This window comes from Euprymna scolopes, chromosome 15 (assembly GCF_053919585.1).
Source record: "Euprymna scolopes isolate OS-2025 chromosome 15, ASM5391958v1, whole genome shotgun sequence".
Classification (NCBI taxonomy): domain Eukaryota; kingdom Metazoa; phylum Mollusca; class Cephalopoda; order Sepiida; family Sepiolidae; genus Euprymna; species Euprymna scolopes.
The window spans coordinates 128,132,883-128,153,718 of NC_136496.1; the positions used below are offsets into that span (position 1 = coordinate 128,132,883).

Consider the following 20,836-nt stretch of genomic DNA (forward strand, 5'->3'; position numbering starts at 1 on the left):
TTGGTACCCGAGTGCGCAACAAAGCTCCGTGCGAAGCACGGGTATCTTTGCTAGTATATATATATATATATATATATATATATATATATATATATATATATATATATATTCAAACTCTTCAATTACTTGCAACATTTTAAACATTGATATTTATTTTTGTGACCATATTTGATTTGTTTGTTTCTGGATTTTCCTCTATGGTGAGGAGTCATATAAATCCAGAGAGGAAGTTTCTAGGAAATATTAAATTCAAAATCACATTTTTATCTTGGTTGAGGCAGATGATTTTATCAAGGTTAGTTTTTGCAGGGAGGTGTCATCGCCCTCCCAAAATCAAGAATGTTTTATTTTTGATGGATTGGAAATTGATTCAAACTCAATTGATGCAATTCAGACAATAACCTTTAACGTTTGTCCTTGTTTATTGTTAATTGTAAAGGTTTGGTAAATTGTTAACGTTGTTAAACGGTCCCCCCTCTTTCTCATATCTTTTATTGTATAGCAATAAGTTTTTGTGACATACGTCTACAAACTGTAATTATCGAACGGCGTTCAGCTGACTGTCCGAGATATGCCCACGTTTTCACGAAATGTATATACATATCTAGAGGGAATACACATGTATTTTTGCACTTTTGATGAGCTGTAGTACATCCGAGCAGCATTCAACACAATGATTTCATGATATTCAAATATAGCAATGTAAAAATCCGATTCAGGCACCCAACTGATCCAAAATTATCCAGTCGAATATTGGACAAATCAACTATGCAAAACATTTTTATTCTAATTTTCTTTTCTTGTCTTTTACATTTTTTAGTTGTTTTTTTTATTAAAAAAATAACTTGCTTCTTCTTTCAGTTTGATACCAGACAGTGCATTCGATGATGAATATGGCGACTTTCGCTCTAAAGATGACAAAGAATATCGGAAACAGTCAGAACAAGAAAAGAACCGCTACACTTGGAACATGGAGAGGAGGTGCTTTTTGCATCCTTCAGCAGTGAAAACGCAAGTCTTCAGAATTTTAATTTTTGTGAAAGAAAAATGGAAAAATAAAACAGATACTTCTAAGAAATGGGTATCCAAGGGATTTCAGTATTTATATTTATGTAGTCGATTCAGGGTCAGTCCCGGAAAAGACTGAAACACTTTACGATTCGAAAGTCACTTCGTTTTTGTTTTTTTTAATTTTTTTGGAAGTTTTTAAATCTTTTTTTTTTTTGAGACATTTAAATTTAGAAATTCTCTAACCCTAACCCTAACCCAATCTTACTCTTTGCATGCTTAACAACATTATTATTTGAAAATTTTACTTTGAAAAAGTGTACACCACTAAAAGTCTTGGAACTTTTATTTTTTAATGATTTAGTTAATTTAATAAAAAAATTATGAAACGGTTTTTACAATTTTCAAATAACCTTACGAAATATTTTTTTCAAAGATATGACTAAACTTCATATATTCAAAATTTTTGCCAAGTACACATGTTACGTAGGTTAACGGTATGTTAGATAGAGGGTGTGTAAAGAGTGTATATAATGTACGTGTGTATATAATGAAGTTTCTTTGCATTGTCTAGTGTTTCATAATATTCTTTGTAAATGCGTGTATAACTGTTTACAAATATATGTTATACATATAGATACAGTTTTAACAGGGCATATAACATTTTATAAACAAACAGTTCCTTACAACAAATGGACGGAACATCTTTCTTGAGGTTTTGCATCTTGCTAAACAGGAAAACATTACCTTCGTTTATCTGTGATCTTGATTTATGAATCTACCATAAGCTGAAATGAAGATCCATCCCAACGAATGACCAACAAGCCTTAGGTTGTCTTTTCAGACAACTTTTATTCCAAATGTTTTCCCATTGGAAAATTGCGCATGTCTTAGATTTTGCTTCCCCTGATGCACAGAGTCATGAGGCCCTGTCGCTAGCTGATCCCATCTCCAACTCTCCAACTGTCTATCTGTCTGTCTCTCTCACTCTCTTTGACCACTGACTAACTCTGTATATATGTAACTTCAATTACTATTACGTCATTAAACTCACATCTTTTAACATGTGACTTTGAATCACGTTTCCTCTATTCTGATCTGTTATTTTAAAACCTATTTGTTTGAGTATTTTAACATTCATTTCGTCAAGGTTATATTCCTGATTCCTTTGTTTATTGTTCTCCAAGACCTGTTCTAAATTCCAACAACCTATAAAAATTTTTGTCTTTGTACACAAACTAATTCTGCAGCAAACCGAAAAATAATAATGTTCTTTATCTAACATTTAATTTTTAATAATAATAATAATAATAATAATAATAATAATAATAATAATAGTCAATTTTCCTGAATCGACTATCAGCAAAGTAACATGGTGTCATCCGGCATAATCTAACACACAAACATATCAGATTCAGACTTTACAACAACCGTCAACAAGATCGGATGTATACTTTGCTCTCTCTACGAGAGGCCTAACCCTCTCGGTTAATACCATCACCATAATGAAGAAAAAAAGAAGATGTATACAACCAAAAGTATAAAGAAAACAAAAAGAAAAACGCTTTTTAATGATTTTATTCATGTAATAAAAAAAATTATATAAAATTATTTGATTTTCTAAAATTTAATTTTTTTTACTTTAAATTGATTTTTCAAGACAAAAATTTTAAACACATTTATATCTGAAATTATTTTTTAAATTATTTTGTTTTGTTTGTTGTTTTCTAAAAAAACACTATGAAAAAATAGTTTTTTGATTTTCTTTTCCCAGATTTCAGAATCAGATTACCAAGCAAAGATATTTACCGGTCGAAGTGTTTCGTAGTCAACTTCCATCAGGAAATAAAAGCAAAAAGGTGAGCCAGCAAAATGATTTCATCTTCTTTTTTGCATTTTTTTTTCTCATGTCAATTAATATGGTTTCATTGTTACAAAAGATGCAAACAGTGTTCCTCTGTTACGTATTCAACGGGTGGGTCATCTAGCATATATTTTAGTTAAGGCTGGGATAATAAATATGTTGAGAATAAACAGGATATGTTGCAGGCAAAGGGTCAGCAAAGATTAACACACAAAACCCAAGGTGAATATTAACTTAGTTTGGGAAAATGTGATCTCGTGAATATGACGTCACATGGGTCTGAGAGAGAGAGAGAGAGCAGGTGTTGATAGAGATTTTTAGTTGGTCTGGTTTGGAAAATCGACATGGCCAGATATGCTAACAAATAAGTTCAGAATCCATGATACATAAAGTTCGGGCAAGGCCTTTTCAAATCTGCAACTCAGCATTTCTTCCTTCCTGCAGTTAGCTATAGTCGAGGCAATATCATTCCGCCAAATAAAGAAGATCTTTCTATAAATTCAAATTGAATTTGATGTTTTTCATTTGATGATTGTATTAACTTTTGATTCTAAGGACAATCTCAGTCATTGGAGGATCTGTAAACTGTGAACATCCGAGCATGAAGAAAGCTAAAAGTATGATTTAATTAAACCGCTTGTGGCAAACAGGCAATCGCCCCCCACCCCTGAAATATTTAAATAATTGTAATGCTCCAAGTAAACCTTTATTTTCTGATACGTGATCCATTTTTGTATTTGGGTGACAATTCTCCCCACCCCATGTTTTTTGGTCACGGAAATCTGCAAGTCATCTGAATAGTGATTTGGCCAAAATTAGTCCCGGAGCACAAATAAGAAAAAGTGCCAACACAGTTGTAACGTAATAATAGTTTATATACAAAATGCAGTTACAATTTTTGATTAAAAAAAAATATTCCAAGACTTATGTAAATTTGGCATTGGAAATTCTACTAAGTTCTTCAGTCAGAGTTGGCACGAAGACCACTTGTCTTTGGAATTTCCTTCCTGGTACCTGTTTCCCCGGCCGTACAAACATGCAAAAATGTGAACAAACATATTGCTGTTAAACTCCATATGCAGGTTGCCTCTTCCATGGATCTGTCCCTTATCACAGTAGCTCCTTACACTTTAGTAATAATATATATATATATATATATATAAATATAGTAAAACCCCGAGATACGGCATTAAAAATTAGTAACCAAATACAGTACAGTATATAATACACATGTATATAATCAAATAACATTATAAATAACACCGTAAGGCAGGCAAATACTGTAACCAGAAAAGCATTGTATTCCACGTCACAACCTGAAAAAAACGTATCCGGGGGGCCACCGTATCCCGGGATTCTACTATATATATATATATATATATATATATATATATATATATATATATATATCATCATGAGTCACATTTTTGACTTGGTGTGGATTGCTAACCTGTATGACTTATTTTTTCGCCATTCCCTCCAAACCAGGGCAAGTTAGTTGATGGACGGCCAACTATTGAGATGTTCAATCAAAAACATTTTCTCTTCATCTTCTCCTTGGTTTTCCTCTGCCTCTTTTGTCTTCTAACATACCTTCAAATCATAACTTTGACAGGCCAGTGGTTGATCATTTGAAATGGCCAAAAAGTGTAAGTTAAAATTCAAAGACGCGTCAATTATTCACCTGTTTAAGCAAAAGGGAAATGAGTGTGATAACCAAAGAAGAATTTCTCTTTTATCTGTTGCTGGTAAAATTCTAGCTCCTGTAATCTTAAACAGACTCAGTGGTTCAATCTGTAAAACTGTGCTCCCAGAAACCCAGTGTGTTTTAGGGCAGGAAGAGGTACTGTGGACATGATCTTTAGCCTTCGGCAACTACATGAGAAAGCGAGGGAGCAGAATAAGGACTTGTTTGTTACATTTGTTGACCTCACAAAGGCATTTGATACCGTCTGTAGGGATGCCCTGTGGACTGTTTTGAGGAAGCTTGGTATTCCAGACAAGATGTTGAATGTGATTATCTTCTTTCACTGGGGAATGGTGGCGACAGTATGATCTGGCTGTGAACAAAGTGAACCATTTGGAGTATTAAATGGATCTAAGCAAGGATGTGCTTTTTGCTCTTTTCTTTTCGGTGATGCTTGAGACGGCTTTCAAGAACACTTCAGGAAGGTGTAGATGTTTAGTATCGATCAAGTGAAGGATTATTTAACCAGCAACGGTTCAAGGTCAAACCAAGACTTCTGTGCAGACTGTTCTTGATCTCCTTTATACTGATAACTGCGCTCTTGTCACCCATAGTCTTGATGACATGCAGAACATCCTCAATAGCTTTTCTGGTGCATGAAGGTCTTCAGTCTTACAATTAGCATAACAAAGACTGAAATTATTCACCAGCCAAAACCAAAGGCTACACCCTCTTCACAACCAGTGGTATATGTTGCTTTGAAAACAGTATCTTTTACATACCTCGGATCTGTTGTGTCTGATGCTAAATTTGAAAAAGACATCCAAAGTAGAATTAATAGTGAGGCATTTGATAGGTTGCGACACACACTCTGGAACAGCCACAATGTGTCTCTAAAAGTGAAAGAGTGCAGCAGGAGATCGCAGAGAATGGAGGAAGATGTGTTTTCTAGGGACCAAAGAATTTGAACATAACCGCTTTTGTCATAGAGACGCCCTTCGTGCAAATATGAAGGCAAAACACCAGAAAAATCCATCAAAAAATGAATATCTATGCCACTTTGATTTCAAAGCATGCAGGAAAGCGGAGTTATTTGCTCACTTAAGAAGGCATCTTTGATCAACGAGCATATGCAAGTTCGCCATCTGCGGAGGAGTGTACCGGACGTCTACAGGATTGCAATTATTCATGTGGTGTCACAGTGCTTAGGAGCTGCTAAAGATTGCATACAGAACCCTCATTTATCGTCTTCGATGAGAGAATTTACCATATATATATATATAATATATATATATATATATATATATATATATATATATATAATATATATATATATATATATATATATATATATTATATAAAAGAAGGATAGAAAAAAGGAAGAAAAAAAGATGTACAAAATACTGAGGATGGAGTTTGATTCCGAAATAAATTTAAATTATAAATTTCAAACGAGTAAAATATTTGTTTATTTTTGTAATACTGCATTGTGATTTGGCTTTTAAGTGCACCTGATGCGTATCCTATTTTGTGTATATATATATATATATAAATATATATATATATAAATATATATATATATAAATATATATATATATATATATATATATATAAAGGACAAGTAGTTAATAAAACATGTTAAAAACATATTTAACTGTAAAAAGTGCGCACAAAATAAGTGGATAGTCCTTAATCGGCGGAGTTTTGAAGAAATACTTTCCTTCTCATCAGAGAGTAGGATTTAGCAAAATGCGGGATCAGATTTTGCTTGCAAAAGTATTTAATGAAACTACAAGTAATCATAGATCTTGGTAACAAATAGTGAAGCAGAGGGAATAGGGTGAAGAAAAAGGTGATTTCGCGTGAATGGATGATCTGGTGAAGGGTGAAATATCTAATAACGATAAAATACAAAAATCCAGATTCCAAAAAAGTTGGTTAAATTTCCATTTCCACAAGTAAAATCCAAGGGAATCGCGTAATTGGACGATGGTCCAAAGTAATCCAAAAGGCAGAAATCCGTGGAATAATTCACAAATGGGTACAAGGAAAAGTGAATGAGTTCAAATAAAATTATTAAAAGAAAGATAAGATGTGCGTAGACAAAAAGAAATGGAAAAAATTTAAAACACAACTGTCAAGGCTGGGCTAATTTAAGAAAAATGAGTGAAGAAAAATAAAAGTTGAATGGTGATTGAGTTAATTTTAGAATAGAAAAAACAATGTCAAAATGATCCAGACAAGATGTCGTTCAAAAGGCGCCAAATTTAAAGCAAAAAAAGGGGTCAACAGGAATGTGCAAGTTATTACTTAAGAATTAAATTATCAATAGGATAATAGTTATTAAAGGAAACAAATGAATTGAGAGGAAAGATAAGTTAAATACATACACATGTATATATATATATATATATATATATATATATATATATATATATATATATATATATATATATATATAAACAAAAAGCACAAAGACTATCAGAATCCTTTTCTTGCTTTTATTTCTAATCTTTCATTCTGTTCCAGGAAGAGGAAGGTGCCGTTTCCTATCATGGAATTGCATATGTGGATGCTAGTCCGTTATTATATCCTGGAAGTAAGTAATATATATGGAATAATGATTTCCCAAGTATAATCAGTTATGTTCAACATATTTCATACTCAGTCAATGCTGGCTAAATCTGCTTGCATCATGTTAAGATGTTAAACCTTTAGCGTTTAACTGTTTCGTTCTGTTCTTTTGGACATTTTTATTGTTTTTTGAATTGAGTATTAAATCGACAGTTGTACTTCTCAACGTGCTTCATTGGACAAATCACTTATAGAAATTACGAGAAATATTTTAGTCATATTAGCATTTTTAAAACTAACCTTCCTAAGTACAGCATGAGTCAGAAGTAATTGGGCAGTCACAAAAATTACGTAGTTCAATTTATCGCTATTCTCGGTCATCAATAATTTAATAATTCAAACAAAATAATATTTTTACTCATTCATTCTGTACTAAAAGGCATTTCTTATCATTAAAAGTTGTGCTTGATCTTTGTATAGGACTGTGTTTTCATTTGCATCCCTGAACAGAGAAACCACACATATTATATAGATTATTCAATTCTGATTGCATTCCTTTATTTAATAAATGATCTGATTTTCTTGAAATTTTACGTTAACTGAATTCCACTGAATTCAACACAAATTTATTTTCCAGTTAACACTATCCGAGGAGCGTACAAGATTACTCCATTTTCTGAGACAGCACTTCAAGAAAAGGTAAAACAGAGACAAAATTTGTTTTCAATAATTGGTGCTTGTAATGAATAAGTATCCAGAAAATGGTAGAACTAAAAAATGGCTGAATCCGTTCATGATTTGAAAGCCACCTTCTTTACTTTTCTGACTTTATTTTTTGTGGCAGTTCTTTTCAATTTTATCTTTTGAGAGGCAAAATTTCTAAAACCCTAACCTAATGTAACAGATTATAGCGGCTGTATGCAAATGCCGAGTCGTGTGTCAAGTGACGTCACGGTGAGGAAAAAGAAAAAGACTATAAAAAAGAACATGTGCACAGATCGACAATGATGTTTTAAGAGGACAGAGGTCAAAGAGAAGGAGTACGATCATGTTTTATTTGGGAGAGTACCCGGAAATAAATATTGTTATTACAAAAACAAAGGAGTCAAGTTATTACTTGTCTTATGTTCTTTGCGAGGTCCTCTGCTACAACGTGTTGGGTCCCGAGTGTTTATACTAACCCTTTGTATGCTTAGTATCGTGTGCCATTTTAAATTGCTTATTTTTTCGCTGCTTTCAAATCGTAGACTGCTTTGACCAAGCGATATGAATAAAAAGACAGGGTTACACAGATGGTATGAAATTTGAAAGCCATGAAAAAAAAATGTGTAAAGGCAGACGACACTAAGGCATACAAATGCAAAAGCAGATTAGGATTAAAACAAATTTTATCCCTTAACTTAACCTCCCTAAAAAAATCAGTAAACTGGAAAAAATCTTACTCAAAAAAATTAAAGCAAATAAAGTTGATTTCTTCACTGATTTGAAGAAAATTATTAAACTCTTTTTTAACATGGGCGGATGGGGAGGAGAGGATAATTGATCCTAACCTTAATTAAACATTTCAAAACTTTGTCTTATTGTTTCTTCACACATCATATAAAAATGTTGAGTTTTATTCAATGAAACCAAATAATCAAACGAATATAGTCAAACCCATCGACTGACATTATCTTAATTTCCTGCATAGCTGAATCATTTTACTTACATGAACAGAAATAGTACCAATGTTCTTAAAGGGATTATCAGTTGTTTACCATATATATATATATATATATATATATATATTATAAAGTAAATAAATGAATAATAATGCATCCTTATTTCTATCAGCAAGTACGCATTTGCCAGGAAATCAGTCTTTAAATTATAGTGATAGACCTGGATTTAATCCTGTGTAATGAGTCTTTTGAAGAACTTGACTCATTTGCTTGGAACATTTCCAAATTCATCCGTGAGTACTTGTTGCTTTCTTGCTTCTTGAAAGGTGTTATCAACCTGGGAATCCATCTGGCAGATACCTTATGCATATGTAAATTGTCATGAATGATGCTTTCCACAGTCTCTGTACTAATCTTGACCGCTTGGACTATTTGGTGAATAGCCATGCACCGATCTTCCAAAATCGCAGACTCAGTTTGACTGACAGATGCCTTATCAATGATAGAAGGGAATGACCAGGTTTAATAGCTCTTTTCACAGATTTCCAGCCAAGTTTTAATTCACGATGCTACGATGCTTTATACGGTCACATGATGGGGAGTTATTACCATACATTTCATTTCATCAAAAGTCTGGAGTCCTTTTGAATGCAAAAAATGGATCATTGTGCAATACTCATCAGGTTCCATTTCACACCTGACTTAGTTCAAGCATTTCTAAATCAGAGATCACAAATAGTTCAGTTGTAATTTGTTACATAACCCACAGAGATATAAATCATTGCACATGCAAAATTTCAGCTACATCAGACAATGGGAAATGGGTCAAGGGCATTACTTATTGAACACCTCATATATATATATATATATATATATACATTTTATTTTTTATTACCGTATTTTTCTGTTAAGTTACATAATTGTTTCAGCTACCCGGTTGTTTTTTGGCCGTCTGTAGCTTCCTCAGACTTTTATATATATATATACATATATATACATACATATATATATATATATATATATATATATATATATATATGATGGACTCTTTCGTCGATTTCAACATATGAGCTTCTGCCACAACAACTAAGTTGCTCGGAAATCCACACAGATGATTTGTTTCTTATGCCTGAATAAACTATTTTAAGTGGTGAGGGGAAACAAGAAAGTAAATAGAAAGTCCGACAACCACCTCAGAGTTACCTCATTGCATGATATTAATTTGGAAATGAATCTTTCACTTTCTTATAAAATGTCAACGGCGAGTGCTTTTTTTTATTTCTTTGGGTCATCAGAAATGATGATAATAATTTATATATGAAAAATTAAATTTCTGACGTAATTCTATGATTTTATATTAATATTTTAGTAAATAAATACTAAGTATGAACACTGGTGAAGCATATTTTTTGTCATTTTTTTTATATGGAGGGCGTGTAATAGTATAAATAATAAATTCTCATTCCAAAACGAAGACAAAAAAACAAGGGTAAAAAATTAACGGGACAACTTCAGAACTGTTTTAATAAAGTTGATCTTAATTTTTTTCGCTTTTTAACCATTTTTCTTAGACTGGATGCACAGTTGGAATTTCTGAAGAGGCGGCAAAAGTTGCGATGGGCATTTATATGCAAAGCAGCCAAACAGCAGCACAACGTAAAAGCAAAGTAGAACGAAATGACATAAAAAAGGTTAGTTGATAAAATTTTAGATGAAAAAAATTATTTTTTTTTATTTAAATAGATCCTTCAATTCCTGTAACAATAATCAATGCAGTATATTTATATTTTGTTGTGATGTGCTTGAGTGACGAGACACAAAACAATCCTTATTTTCATGGCAAGTGCTCGTCTGAGCTTCAATCTATGACCCCTGCCAAACTTTCATGAAAAGCACTCTTTTAGCTACAACCACTATCAACAATTTCCCCCACTCTCTATCTGTCCCTAAATCTAAACATAAATTTCATGAACAAAGTTTCTCTCCTCAAACTGTTCTGTGGAACTCAGTTATGCTGGCCTGCTTTCCAGCAGACTACAAGATGATCGTGTTCAAGTCCAATGTAAACAAGTACTTGATGGAGCCACAACCAACTAAATTATATCCAATCTCCACCATTAACGACCACTACGTTGTTGTCTCTGTGACCACCATGCACTAATTAATTCTTATCCTCAAGTGACCTTTGGGTCTTGATAAGTAGTGACTTCCTTGTAAAAAAAAAATTGTTTTTAAATATAAAACAGATGATTAGGAGATAACAAATTTACAATGCTTTATTTAAAACATAATGCACTGCAGAATAAAACTATGATGATAGTTGACTTGATAATGTTTTATTGGACTATGATCAGTAGTGGCCATCTTGAAATTCTATCCCATAATTCCTTGTTCCTACCATGGACAGATAAATCCTCATTCAGTGTCTCTTGACAAGGGAAGATAATTTCAAGATAAAAAAAAGAGTTTGTGTTATTTAGATTATTTGGACTACTATTCTCATCTTGAGTGTTATTCTCACAATGTTTGGACAATGTAACCTCCGACTCCGACCTTCTTCAGATGTGCTTTATTGAACTCATGAATCTTTCTGTCGAACTCAGGAATCTGTATGGAATTTGAAATCAAACACTTATTTAATCCACAGGGATAGCATGTTCTCTTTGAGCAGAAGTCTTAAGTAATTTGTAATTATATTCTTAGTACTGACCCCCTCCCCTCACTGAGAATTGAACCTTCAATATCCAGTTGCTTAGAACAGAATTTTACTTAGTACTTTATCCATTATGCCAAAGACCTGTGGTATAACATTGTGAAAATCACACTCAAGATGAGAACAGTAATCTGAAGAATCCAAATAATACAAATAATCAATCCTTATCTAAAAATTCAGAAACACAAAAAGAGTTATTTCCCTTAAAAAACACAAAAAGAGTTATTTACCTTAAAAAAAAACACCTTTTACATGTATCTAAAAGACTACCTATCCTGAGACAAGTAAAAATAATGAACGGAATAGAACAGGTTTGTACCACGTTCTTTTCCTTTATTAAAATCAATATATAATGTTACTAAACTGTATGTCTAGAATCCTTATTTCTTTTTTTTTTTAATTCTGTTTTTACCCCAAACAAGGCACAGTGCTACTTTGATATAGGGGGCTACTATCGGGGACAAAGTTGCAGGAATAATATGGAGGGAGTTAAGCAGCGAGATGTCTGTTCACATTACACTTGAACTTCTGCATATCAGTACAGTTGGGAAAACAGGAACCCGGAAGTGAGTTCTAAAGTCTAGCAGTTCTGGGGAAGAAACTATTAGAGTAGAAGACTTTCTTACATTGAGGGATCTCTACTGTGTAAGGGTGGAATTTTGCTGCTTGTCGGGTTTGTTGAGGGTATTTATATCAAGGGGTACAAGTGCTTGTAGTTTGTCAGAGCATCCACCATTAAAATGCTTATAGAACAGGCAGAGGGATGCAACATTTCGATGGAACAGTGGTTGAAACTTTGATAACAGTTCAGGACCTATCAGGTTGGTGACTCTCTTTTGAACCTTGTCTAGGAGTGAGAGACTAGTAGCAGATGCACCTGCCCAAATATGACAACAGTACTCCATACATGGGTGAATGGTGGCCTTGTAGAGGTACAAGATACTTTCAAACATTTCTAGCACGGTAGAGTGAGCCCACCTTCTTCGCAGCGACCTTGGCAATGCTCTCAATTTATCTGTTCCAACTCATGTTCCCTGTGAACATTATTCCGAGGAGTTTGAAGGAAGTATTTTCAGGTATTGTATCTTTAGTCATAGCTATTGGTGGTTGAGAAGGTTTCTTGTAATTATTAAAGGGAAGAAGCTTAGTTTTGGCAGCATTGAATGTGACCATCCATAATTTTGGTCCAAATCCATTACATGATTTTGTTTTTGGAAATGTCTAAATCAATTTTAAGGTTTAAGACTGTTTAAACTTAAGCCTTCATTTGACCGATCATGCGGTGCGTATTCTATTTATATAAACTTAGGTATGTGAACGTGTTTATATATGCATGTACAGGATTCACTCCTAAACTAGTTAACCGATCATTATGAATTTTGAGACAACTCCTAGGTGTAAGGACTCGTAATGTGCACTATATTTAGTTTGATTTAAGCTCTGTAATGATAAATACGAAATTTGCATGAATTAAAATATATTTAAGCTTATTTCATGACTGGATAAGGCCGGGAGCCCCCCACCCCCACCCACCCTCTGCTTGTCTTTATATAAAGTTTGATATGTGTACATGTTTATATATTTTTATCATATGATTTATATCTAAACCAATTAACTGATCATTATGAATTTCAGAACACAGCTACTAAGTGCAAAGGGTCTAAATGTGGGATATATTTAATTCAATTTAGCTTTATGCAAGAGGGATAAAAAGGAGGTAGATGCTGTTCGTGAAAATTCAGATACCCCTGATTTTTGTTAAATTCAAACAATACATATCAGACATCAATTAATAAATATTCCTCAACTTTCAGTGTCTTTTGGGGTTTTTAAAGTATTTGAAGTGGGCATAATATTATTATAACTTCTCATTTGAAAATTCAAATATTTCAGATTTGCATTTAGTAGAATTATATGATAATTTTGATCTTCGTAAGGGACATAAAATGATGCAAAACTGTTTTGTTTGGTGGTGGTGGGGGGGGTCATTTTGATCATCCTGTTACGGGTATTCTTTTAATTTCTTATATTGGTCATCAAATGAGTTTAGATTAAAATCTTTTAATAAATTCTGTATTTTACTGACTAGTCAGAATCAAATATCGATTCGACACATGCAATGCTATTTAGATCAAATTTAAAGAATCCGACTGGATTTTCTTTATATATTAGATGTATGTTAACCTTTCATTTAACGTCTTGATTATTTTCCTCTCAGACTGCCAAACCAGGATTGGATGCATCTTCCGACTTCGACTTAAGTAACATCAACACTGAAGGTCAGCAATATGTTGAATCCAAAGCATACATTATGTTAGAACTGACCTTGCAGCAACCTCTAATTCCAAAACGAACCCTCAGAGAATTATCCGAAAGGTAGAGTTTTGTAAATTCATTTGAAACTTTACATCAGTGTGTACCCATTTTTTACCAATATTTATTGATTGTGAAGTTGTTTTTTATTTATAGGACATTGTTGTTGTCATTGTTGTTGTATGATGATGATGATGATGATGATGATGATGATGATGATGATGAATTGTTTTTTGTTACTCAAGTTCACCCCTAACAAGACATATCCTCACTTGTATGTAAGGGGCTACTATTTGCCCAGGAAAAATTTACAAGATGTTGGTTAGCATTACATTTAAACTTCTGCATATCAGTACAGTCAGAGAAGCAGGTAGCAGGAAGGGAATTCCAAACTTTAGCTTTTTTGAGGGAAGAAATTATTGGAATAGAAAGCTTTCTGGCATTTAGGGACCTCAACAGTGAAGGGGTGAGAGGGAACACAAGTGCAACGAGTTCATCAGAAACTTTACATCAGTATGTACCCATTAATTAATATTTATTGATTTTGAAGTTTTTTTAAAGTTAACTTACGGTGTATTGATGATGATGATGATGATGATGATGATGATGATGATGATGATGATGATGATGATGATGAATCTTAATGGCTTTATTTGGACTCCACATGTGTTGGGCATGTCGTCATTTTTACATCCCATATTTGTGTAACCTAGCGCATATAAAAATATCAGCAGCAGTCGAAGGATGAATGTCAATCGATTCTATTAGCAGCAGCGTTTAAACACATATGCAAATTGGCAAGTGTGGCCGGGCTTGCGTCTGGAGAAAAGGAAAAAATGATGGGAGAAAAAGATTGATGCTGAAGGAGATGAACGTGTAAAGTGAAGGTGAGAATGGGCGGGCTGTGGCTAGCATGCGGTCGAAAGAAAGAGAAATGTGTTCTAAATTAGATGGACATGTGGTAGCGAGAGACTATTTAATTGGTGTTGAGATGGGAGAGTAACGGTAATAAACGACCGATATTAAAAAAGGAAAAAGTCGACCCGAGTTTATTTATTTTTTTGTTTGTTCCTTTCTGATGGTGCCGGACGAGGTGGGTGGTCTGAGAGAGGTTTGTAAGTTCGAGCATAACGGCCATATTACATTTGTGAGTGATACTTACATTGTTATAGATTAATGATTATGAATGATGTAGAATATTTTGAAAATTGATTTATTCGATACATCAATTACCGAATAAAGAAAAGCATCACTCATACCTGAACATTTGCTTTGTGTTTTTCACCTGTTTTAAGTTAACTTTCTCAAATATACTTTATATCTTTGACTATTAGCAGATCTGTTCGGTCAATCACAGTGAAAAGCCATGAATATTTTATATTCAAACTTTAAAATTTTAGTGACGCACATGCGTGTGGATATTTTTCCTGCATCTTTCTCAGTCGCCATTTTGTGCATTTTCATTGCTGATAACGCACAGCTTTCCGGGGCTAAAAAAAACGAAAAAGATAAAAATATAAATAAAAAAGATGAAAAAAGAAAAAGAAAGGATAAAAAGAAAAGAATAAAAAGAAAGGGATAAAAAGAAAAAGATAAAAAAAAGCATAAATAAAAACAGAAAAAGATAAAAAAGAAAAAGATAAAAACAGAAAAAGATAAAAAAGAAAAAGATAAAAGCGAAGAAACGGTTTAATTCGCATGCGTATACATTTATTCACAGATAAAAAATTTCTCAAACGTTGCCAAACATGCAATGTAGTACGTTTTATAAATACACTAAAGCATCGATACAGACACAGATACTACACATTGATTAATTAAGCTTCCTATACAATAAAAAAGGACATATGTTATCGGGGTCATGGATAAAGAATATGCACGAGTAATGATTGCATAAATGTTATTAATATTGTGGTGCTTGTTTCTGAAAGTCTATGGATTGTAATCAGGAAGTGTAATCTACAGGCAAAACCAATCTGGTTTGGCAAATATATGATCGAATGGTCGTCAAACCTTTTTAGAGTCATACTCTAATGAGAAGCAGTGAACGAAACGTCCATAAGCCTTGAAAGTAGCGCCAGTAAGATAGAGGTTCGTTCTGAATTTTCCATGCATAGCTAAAGATTATTTTTAATCAATAAAACGAATGTCATTTTTTTTAAATGAATTTATTTAAATTTGTACTGTTTTCGTCGACCAGATGAGATAATTTGATTTTGGAACAATTAATTGTAAAACGGGTAAAGTCAGAATTAGAATCACTTTAGCGACATCAGTTTAATAGCCATTCACTTTTCTGATCAGGCAAGTTCATTTTTTTTTTGTATTAAAGGTGATAACGTACATACGAACATAAAATGCCTCAGTGTATTATTATATGGATTCTTTAAATAATAATACAATAGACGGAACTATTCGGCATAATGGTAAAAATATTCACTAATGAGACAGGAGAGCGGGGTTCAATCCTTGGTTGAGTCATATCAAAGAATTAAAAAAATGATACTTGATGTCTTCTTGCATTAAAAAGGGAGAATCAATAGCAAATGGCATAACTCTCAGAATGGAGTGGCACCCTCCCCTACACCTCGGTATAGCAGCTAATTAAAAGGGAGCCTTCGGGTCGCCCTCAGTTATAGTCAGCCACAACTTAAATAATAGTTTAAATTCTTTGTATGTTGAGTACAGACTTACAGTAACAGCAAACATTTGTTTTAACTTTTTTTGTCTATTGTAGCATTGCTTCGTATATTCCACCTCGACCATTGTTCCCTAAAAGAGTTGGAGGCGCAGACAGGGTAAGTTCAAACAAATGGTTCATAAATTAAGGCATAAAAGTCAAAATTATAACGACCCTAATTATTTTTGGTCAAATGATTTGAGAAATCCTGGAATGGCCAATGACCAAAACAACACATTTTTTTTTAAACACTCAAAACAATTTTTTTTTTAACTTCCGGTTGAATCATGAACAAAATAAAGCGTCAGAGTTTTATTTACAAAAGGTTTACTGTTTGGCCAGAATTTTGGCTCCTATGAAAAAAAAAAAAAAATAAATAAATAAAATAAAAAAATAAAGAAAAGTCTATAATGGAAAGAAAATATCATACACCAAAAATCGCATATATTGATTAAGAAATTTAATTTTTAAATAAGAAAATCAAATTTTATAAATAAACTACGAGCGACGATATTGCGACGCCATTTTGAAAACATTCTTAAGGAACAAGGGAGAAAACTCCAAATTGAGATTTTAGAAACCTATGCTTAACATGAGGAGGAGGACATTGAAAAAACTCAAATTCGCTTGAAAATAATTTTCTTTATAAAAATAAAACTACCTGATTAATTTACGTGATTTTTAGAATAAGATATTTTTTTTCCAAGTTAGTAGAACAGATAAAGTCCTGATAGTATTTTATTTTGGCTGGCATGATGTGCTGCAATAAAATTTTAAGCTTATCTAACAAAAGCAAAGTCCACATTATCCATTGTTCTTTTATTTTTTAACTTTTGCTCACCTCAAACAAGACATATTGCCACTGAAGCGTAAGGGGCTACTGTGATAGAAACTATATTTATAGGAGGACAACCTGTATAGGAAGTTTAGCACTCAGGATGCTCCTTTATAAATTTAGCCTCTATCAATGGTATAAGAAGAAGAAGAAGAAGAAAAAATGGTGACCGTATTTAATAGGAAAACCTTTCTCTGGTGTAATTTATATATTTTGCTTTATATATTTTCTAGGCCGTATCCGATTTTCACAAACAAGTTGAATGTGTATCAAGAATGGTACTGGATCAATTCAGGTAATTCCAACTGAAATTTCTGGAGACAACTTTAAAAACTTCAACGAAAAACGAACACGTAATAAAAAGTTTTACTCATGAAGTGATAAAATAATTGGATCAAATAGATTTGAGCCACCCTTTACATTAGAATCACCTTTTATTTCCGGTTGAATTATGAACAAACAATACAGCACTTGCATTGTTTGGATTATTTGGATTACTGTTCTTATCTTGACTGTTATTCTCACAACATTTTGGTTGATGTAACTTCCGACCTTCTTCAAGTGTATCTTGTCAAACTTGGTAATATTTCTGTCAAACTCAGGAATCTGCACAGAATTTCGAACAGATCTTTTATTTTATCAACGGATGTAGCATGCTCTCATTCCATCAGCCATGATTGGATAGAAATCCTAAGTAATTCAAAATTGTATTGTTGAGTGCTGCCTGCACTGAGGATTGAATCTTCAACCGCCAGAAGAGTGTAACCTTACAAGTGAATTCCCGAGTTTGATAAGGTACACCTGCATAAGGTCGGAGGTTATATCGACCAAAACATGAAAATAACACTCGTGTTTCACAACAATCCCACAACAATTCTCTCTAAAACCAAAACATCAATCCCTAATGTAATGCAGTCCCAATGTAAGAATATATCTTCCAATTCCTTTTTGTATTTTATCTTTTTACTGTAAATTCACAACTTTTATAATGCATTTATACGTGAAATTAAATCTTCTTTGACATATTTCATATCCAAGTCAACTGTTCTTAATCATATTTCCCATCTTGAGGTCGTGACCTTGAGTAATTCTTTTCTGTGATTGAATATAAATTCTGATTATTAATTATGACCATTTTTTATAGAATTTTTCTCCAATTAAAAATCATCACACAATAGCCAACACTTTCTTCTATATATTTGAACAATTAAATATGGTGTTCGTTAATCTTTTTGATTAATATATGATTGGATATTCTTCATGTGATAAGATTCCAGATATCGAATGTTTGCTTGCATCTTTTGTTAACGTAATCTCCTTTTTGGAATCAAAAATATTAATTATTGGTTTCTTTGCCATCAATTTTATTTTGATGTTCCTCTGACCATCATCTTTTTTCTCTTAGATTATCAAACGCTTCAGTCAGGTTAATATATTTTGCTAAATACAGTCTGTATAAATTCACCAATGCCAAAAACATTAAAATTACTTTTTGTTTTCTATGTATGTATTGATAAAATAAAGAATGTAAGCTGAAATGAGCGATTTGTATGTATTTATAGATTTTATAATAATTAAAAAAATAATAAAGAAATTGGACAATGACTGTCTTAGCTAAAAAATGAATCCAATAAAGGAGCAGTCCCAGTGATTGAGAAGTAGTAGATTTTTGTGTATGAGTAAAAATTACTCTGACTTGTACAAGTATGAGTTTTTTGTGAGGGTCAGCTAGGTCGAAATTAATGTAGGAAATTATGAAATCGAATGGAACTGACTGATTATTTCTGGAAACATGTATCAGTTAATGACAGGAAGTGTGATCATATTGGAATTATATCTAGCACCTGTGTTTATATTACTATGATGACTGAATTTATAGGGGACTTTACTTTATTAATACGGTAGATTACTGTAACTGATAAGATATCATTTGAACTGAGTGTGTTTCGTTACTCGTTCTGTCTGACCTTTTTCTTTTCTTGTTATGTGTTGTGACAAAAAATTTATTTTCTTATCTTACAGACAGCAATTCAAAGAAGAATTAACTTCAGACGAAGTACCAAACCCAACTATCATGGAAGATAGGTAAAGAATAAGGACAGAAAAAACAAAAACTACATTATGTACCTCTCTACTTTAGCTTGGTATCCATAAGGAATAAATTACTGAAACTTCAGCGGTTTCTCGTTGAATAATTGACTAAAATGTCACACAATGTTTCTTCTATGAATATTAGCATTCCAAGCTCTCTAACCACATATTCTTTCGAAACCAATTTGGAGAAGTATTTTCCTTGCTCTTGTAACATGTTGAATGCAATATATGATGTAGACCACATACCAAAGTAGATTCCTGAGATGTAGATTGCAATGTAATTGTAAATATTATACCAAATTAGATTTATGGTATGTAGATCACAAACCAAACCGGCATCCATTGAACAACAAACTTATTGAAGCAAAATGTCACAAAGTGTCTTATGACACTGCGTATCAAATTATGAATGAGTTTACATTTTTTTTAAATATTTAAGGAACGAGTGAATAAAAATCCATGAAACTTTGAGAAAGTGCTTACAATACTATTCAGCTACTCCAGTCAGAAAATAAAAGTATTTAAAGCAGTATTAGCGAAACTATGGCAGAAGATAGGAATATCTGTTGCTTTCAGTGTGTCAAGTTATTAACGAGGTTGAAAAAAAACACAATAAACCGAAAACTTGTTTATTAAAATAATTTTCAAACATTAAATGAACTAGGAAAAATGCTTAGAACACAACAACTACATAGCAATTTCTACGTTGACATAATTAGTAAGGGGTATGCGATCCTTTTTTATGAATGATTTGTAAAAGACGTTGGTCCACAGAATTAGTCAAATTTGTGATTTCGTCAACAATTATTCCTCGTGATACCTCTTGGAGAGCATCCCACAACTCACCTTTGCTCTTAAATTGGCATTCACTTACATAGAGGCGTCGCTTCATGATACTCCAAAGGTTCTCAATTGGGTTCAAATCTAGTGAATTCGCAGGCCACTCCATCTTCCGTAGTTCAGAGAACCGCAGTTGTTGCAAATACTCTTCTCTTTTGTTTGTTGCATTCGAGGGAGCATTATCCTGGATTTATGCAGGATAATGCTCCCTCGCATGCAGCAAACAAAAGCAAAGAGTATTTGCATAATGGTTCTTCTGAATGTCTTCTTCAACCATGGTTCAAAGTGCGCCTTCAGAAAAGCTATGTAAGCATTTGACGTCATTTCTACGCCTTCTGGGACTCTCCATGGGCCAACTAAAGTACCTCCGATAATCCCAGCCCAAATCATTATCCCATTACCACCTTGTTGGCGCCTTAAACGCTGATGACGACCCATCTCTTACTCCAGCCATCTGGGCCATCAAGAGTGACACGCACTTTATCCGTGAAGAAAACTTTGGAAAAATCCGTTTTCATGTTGTCCTCTGTCCATTTCAATCGGTTTTGTATGTGATGTTGTTTTAAT

General features: G+C 32.9%; 1 protein-coding gene across 3 annotated transcripts in view; it reads left to right on the forward strand.

Annotated features, from left to right (window-relative positions):
* Nucleotides 1-20,836, forward strand: part of LOC145294128 (cilia- and flagella-associated protein 70-like) — a 147,667-nt gene that overhangs the window by 51,047 nt on the left and 75,784 nt on the right. For all 3 annotated transcript variants that reach the window (XM_080141234.1, XM_080141233.1, XM_080141235.1), the window contains exons 8-16: nt 862-1,011; nt 2,783-2,867; nt 7,089-7,158; nt 7,771-7,832; nt 10,366-10,485; nt 13,726-13,883; nt 16,558-16,618; nt 17,569-17,630; nt 19,358-19,420. In XM_080141234.1, the coding sequence (XP_079997360.1) occupies nt 862-1,011; nt 2,783-2,867; nt 7,089-7,158; nt 7,771-7,832; nt 10,366-10,485; nt 13,726-13,883; nt 16,558-16,618; nt 17,569-17,630; nt 19,358-19,420 (831 nt within the window). The remainder of the gene's footprint in view (nt 1-861; nt 1,012-2,782; nt 2,868-7,088; nt 7,159-7,770; nt 7,833-10,365; nt 10,486-13,725; nt 13,884-16,557; nt 16,619-17,568; nt 17,631-19,357; nt 19,421-20,836) is intronic.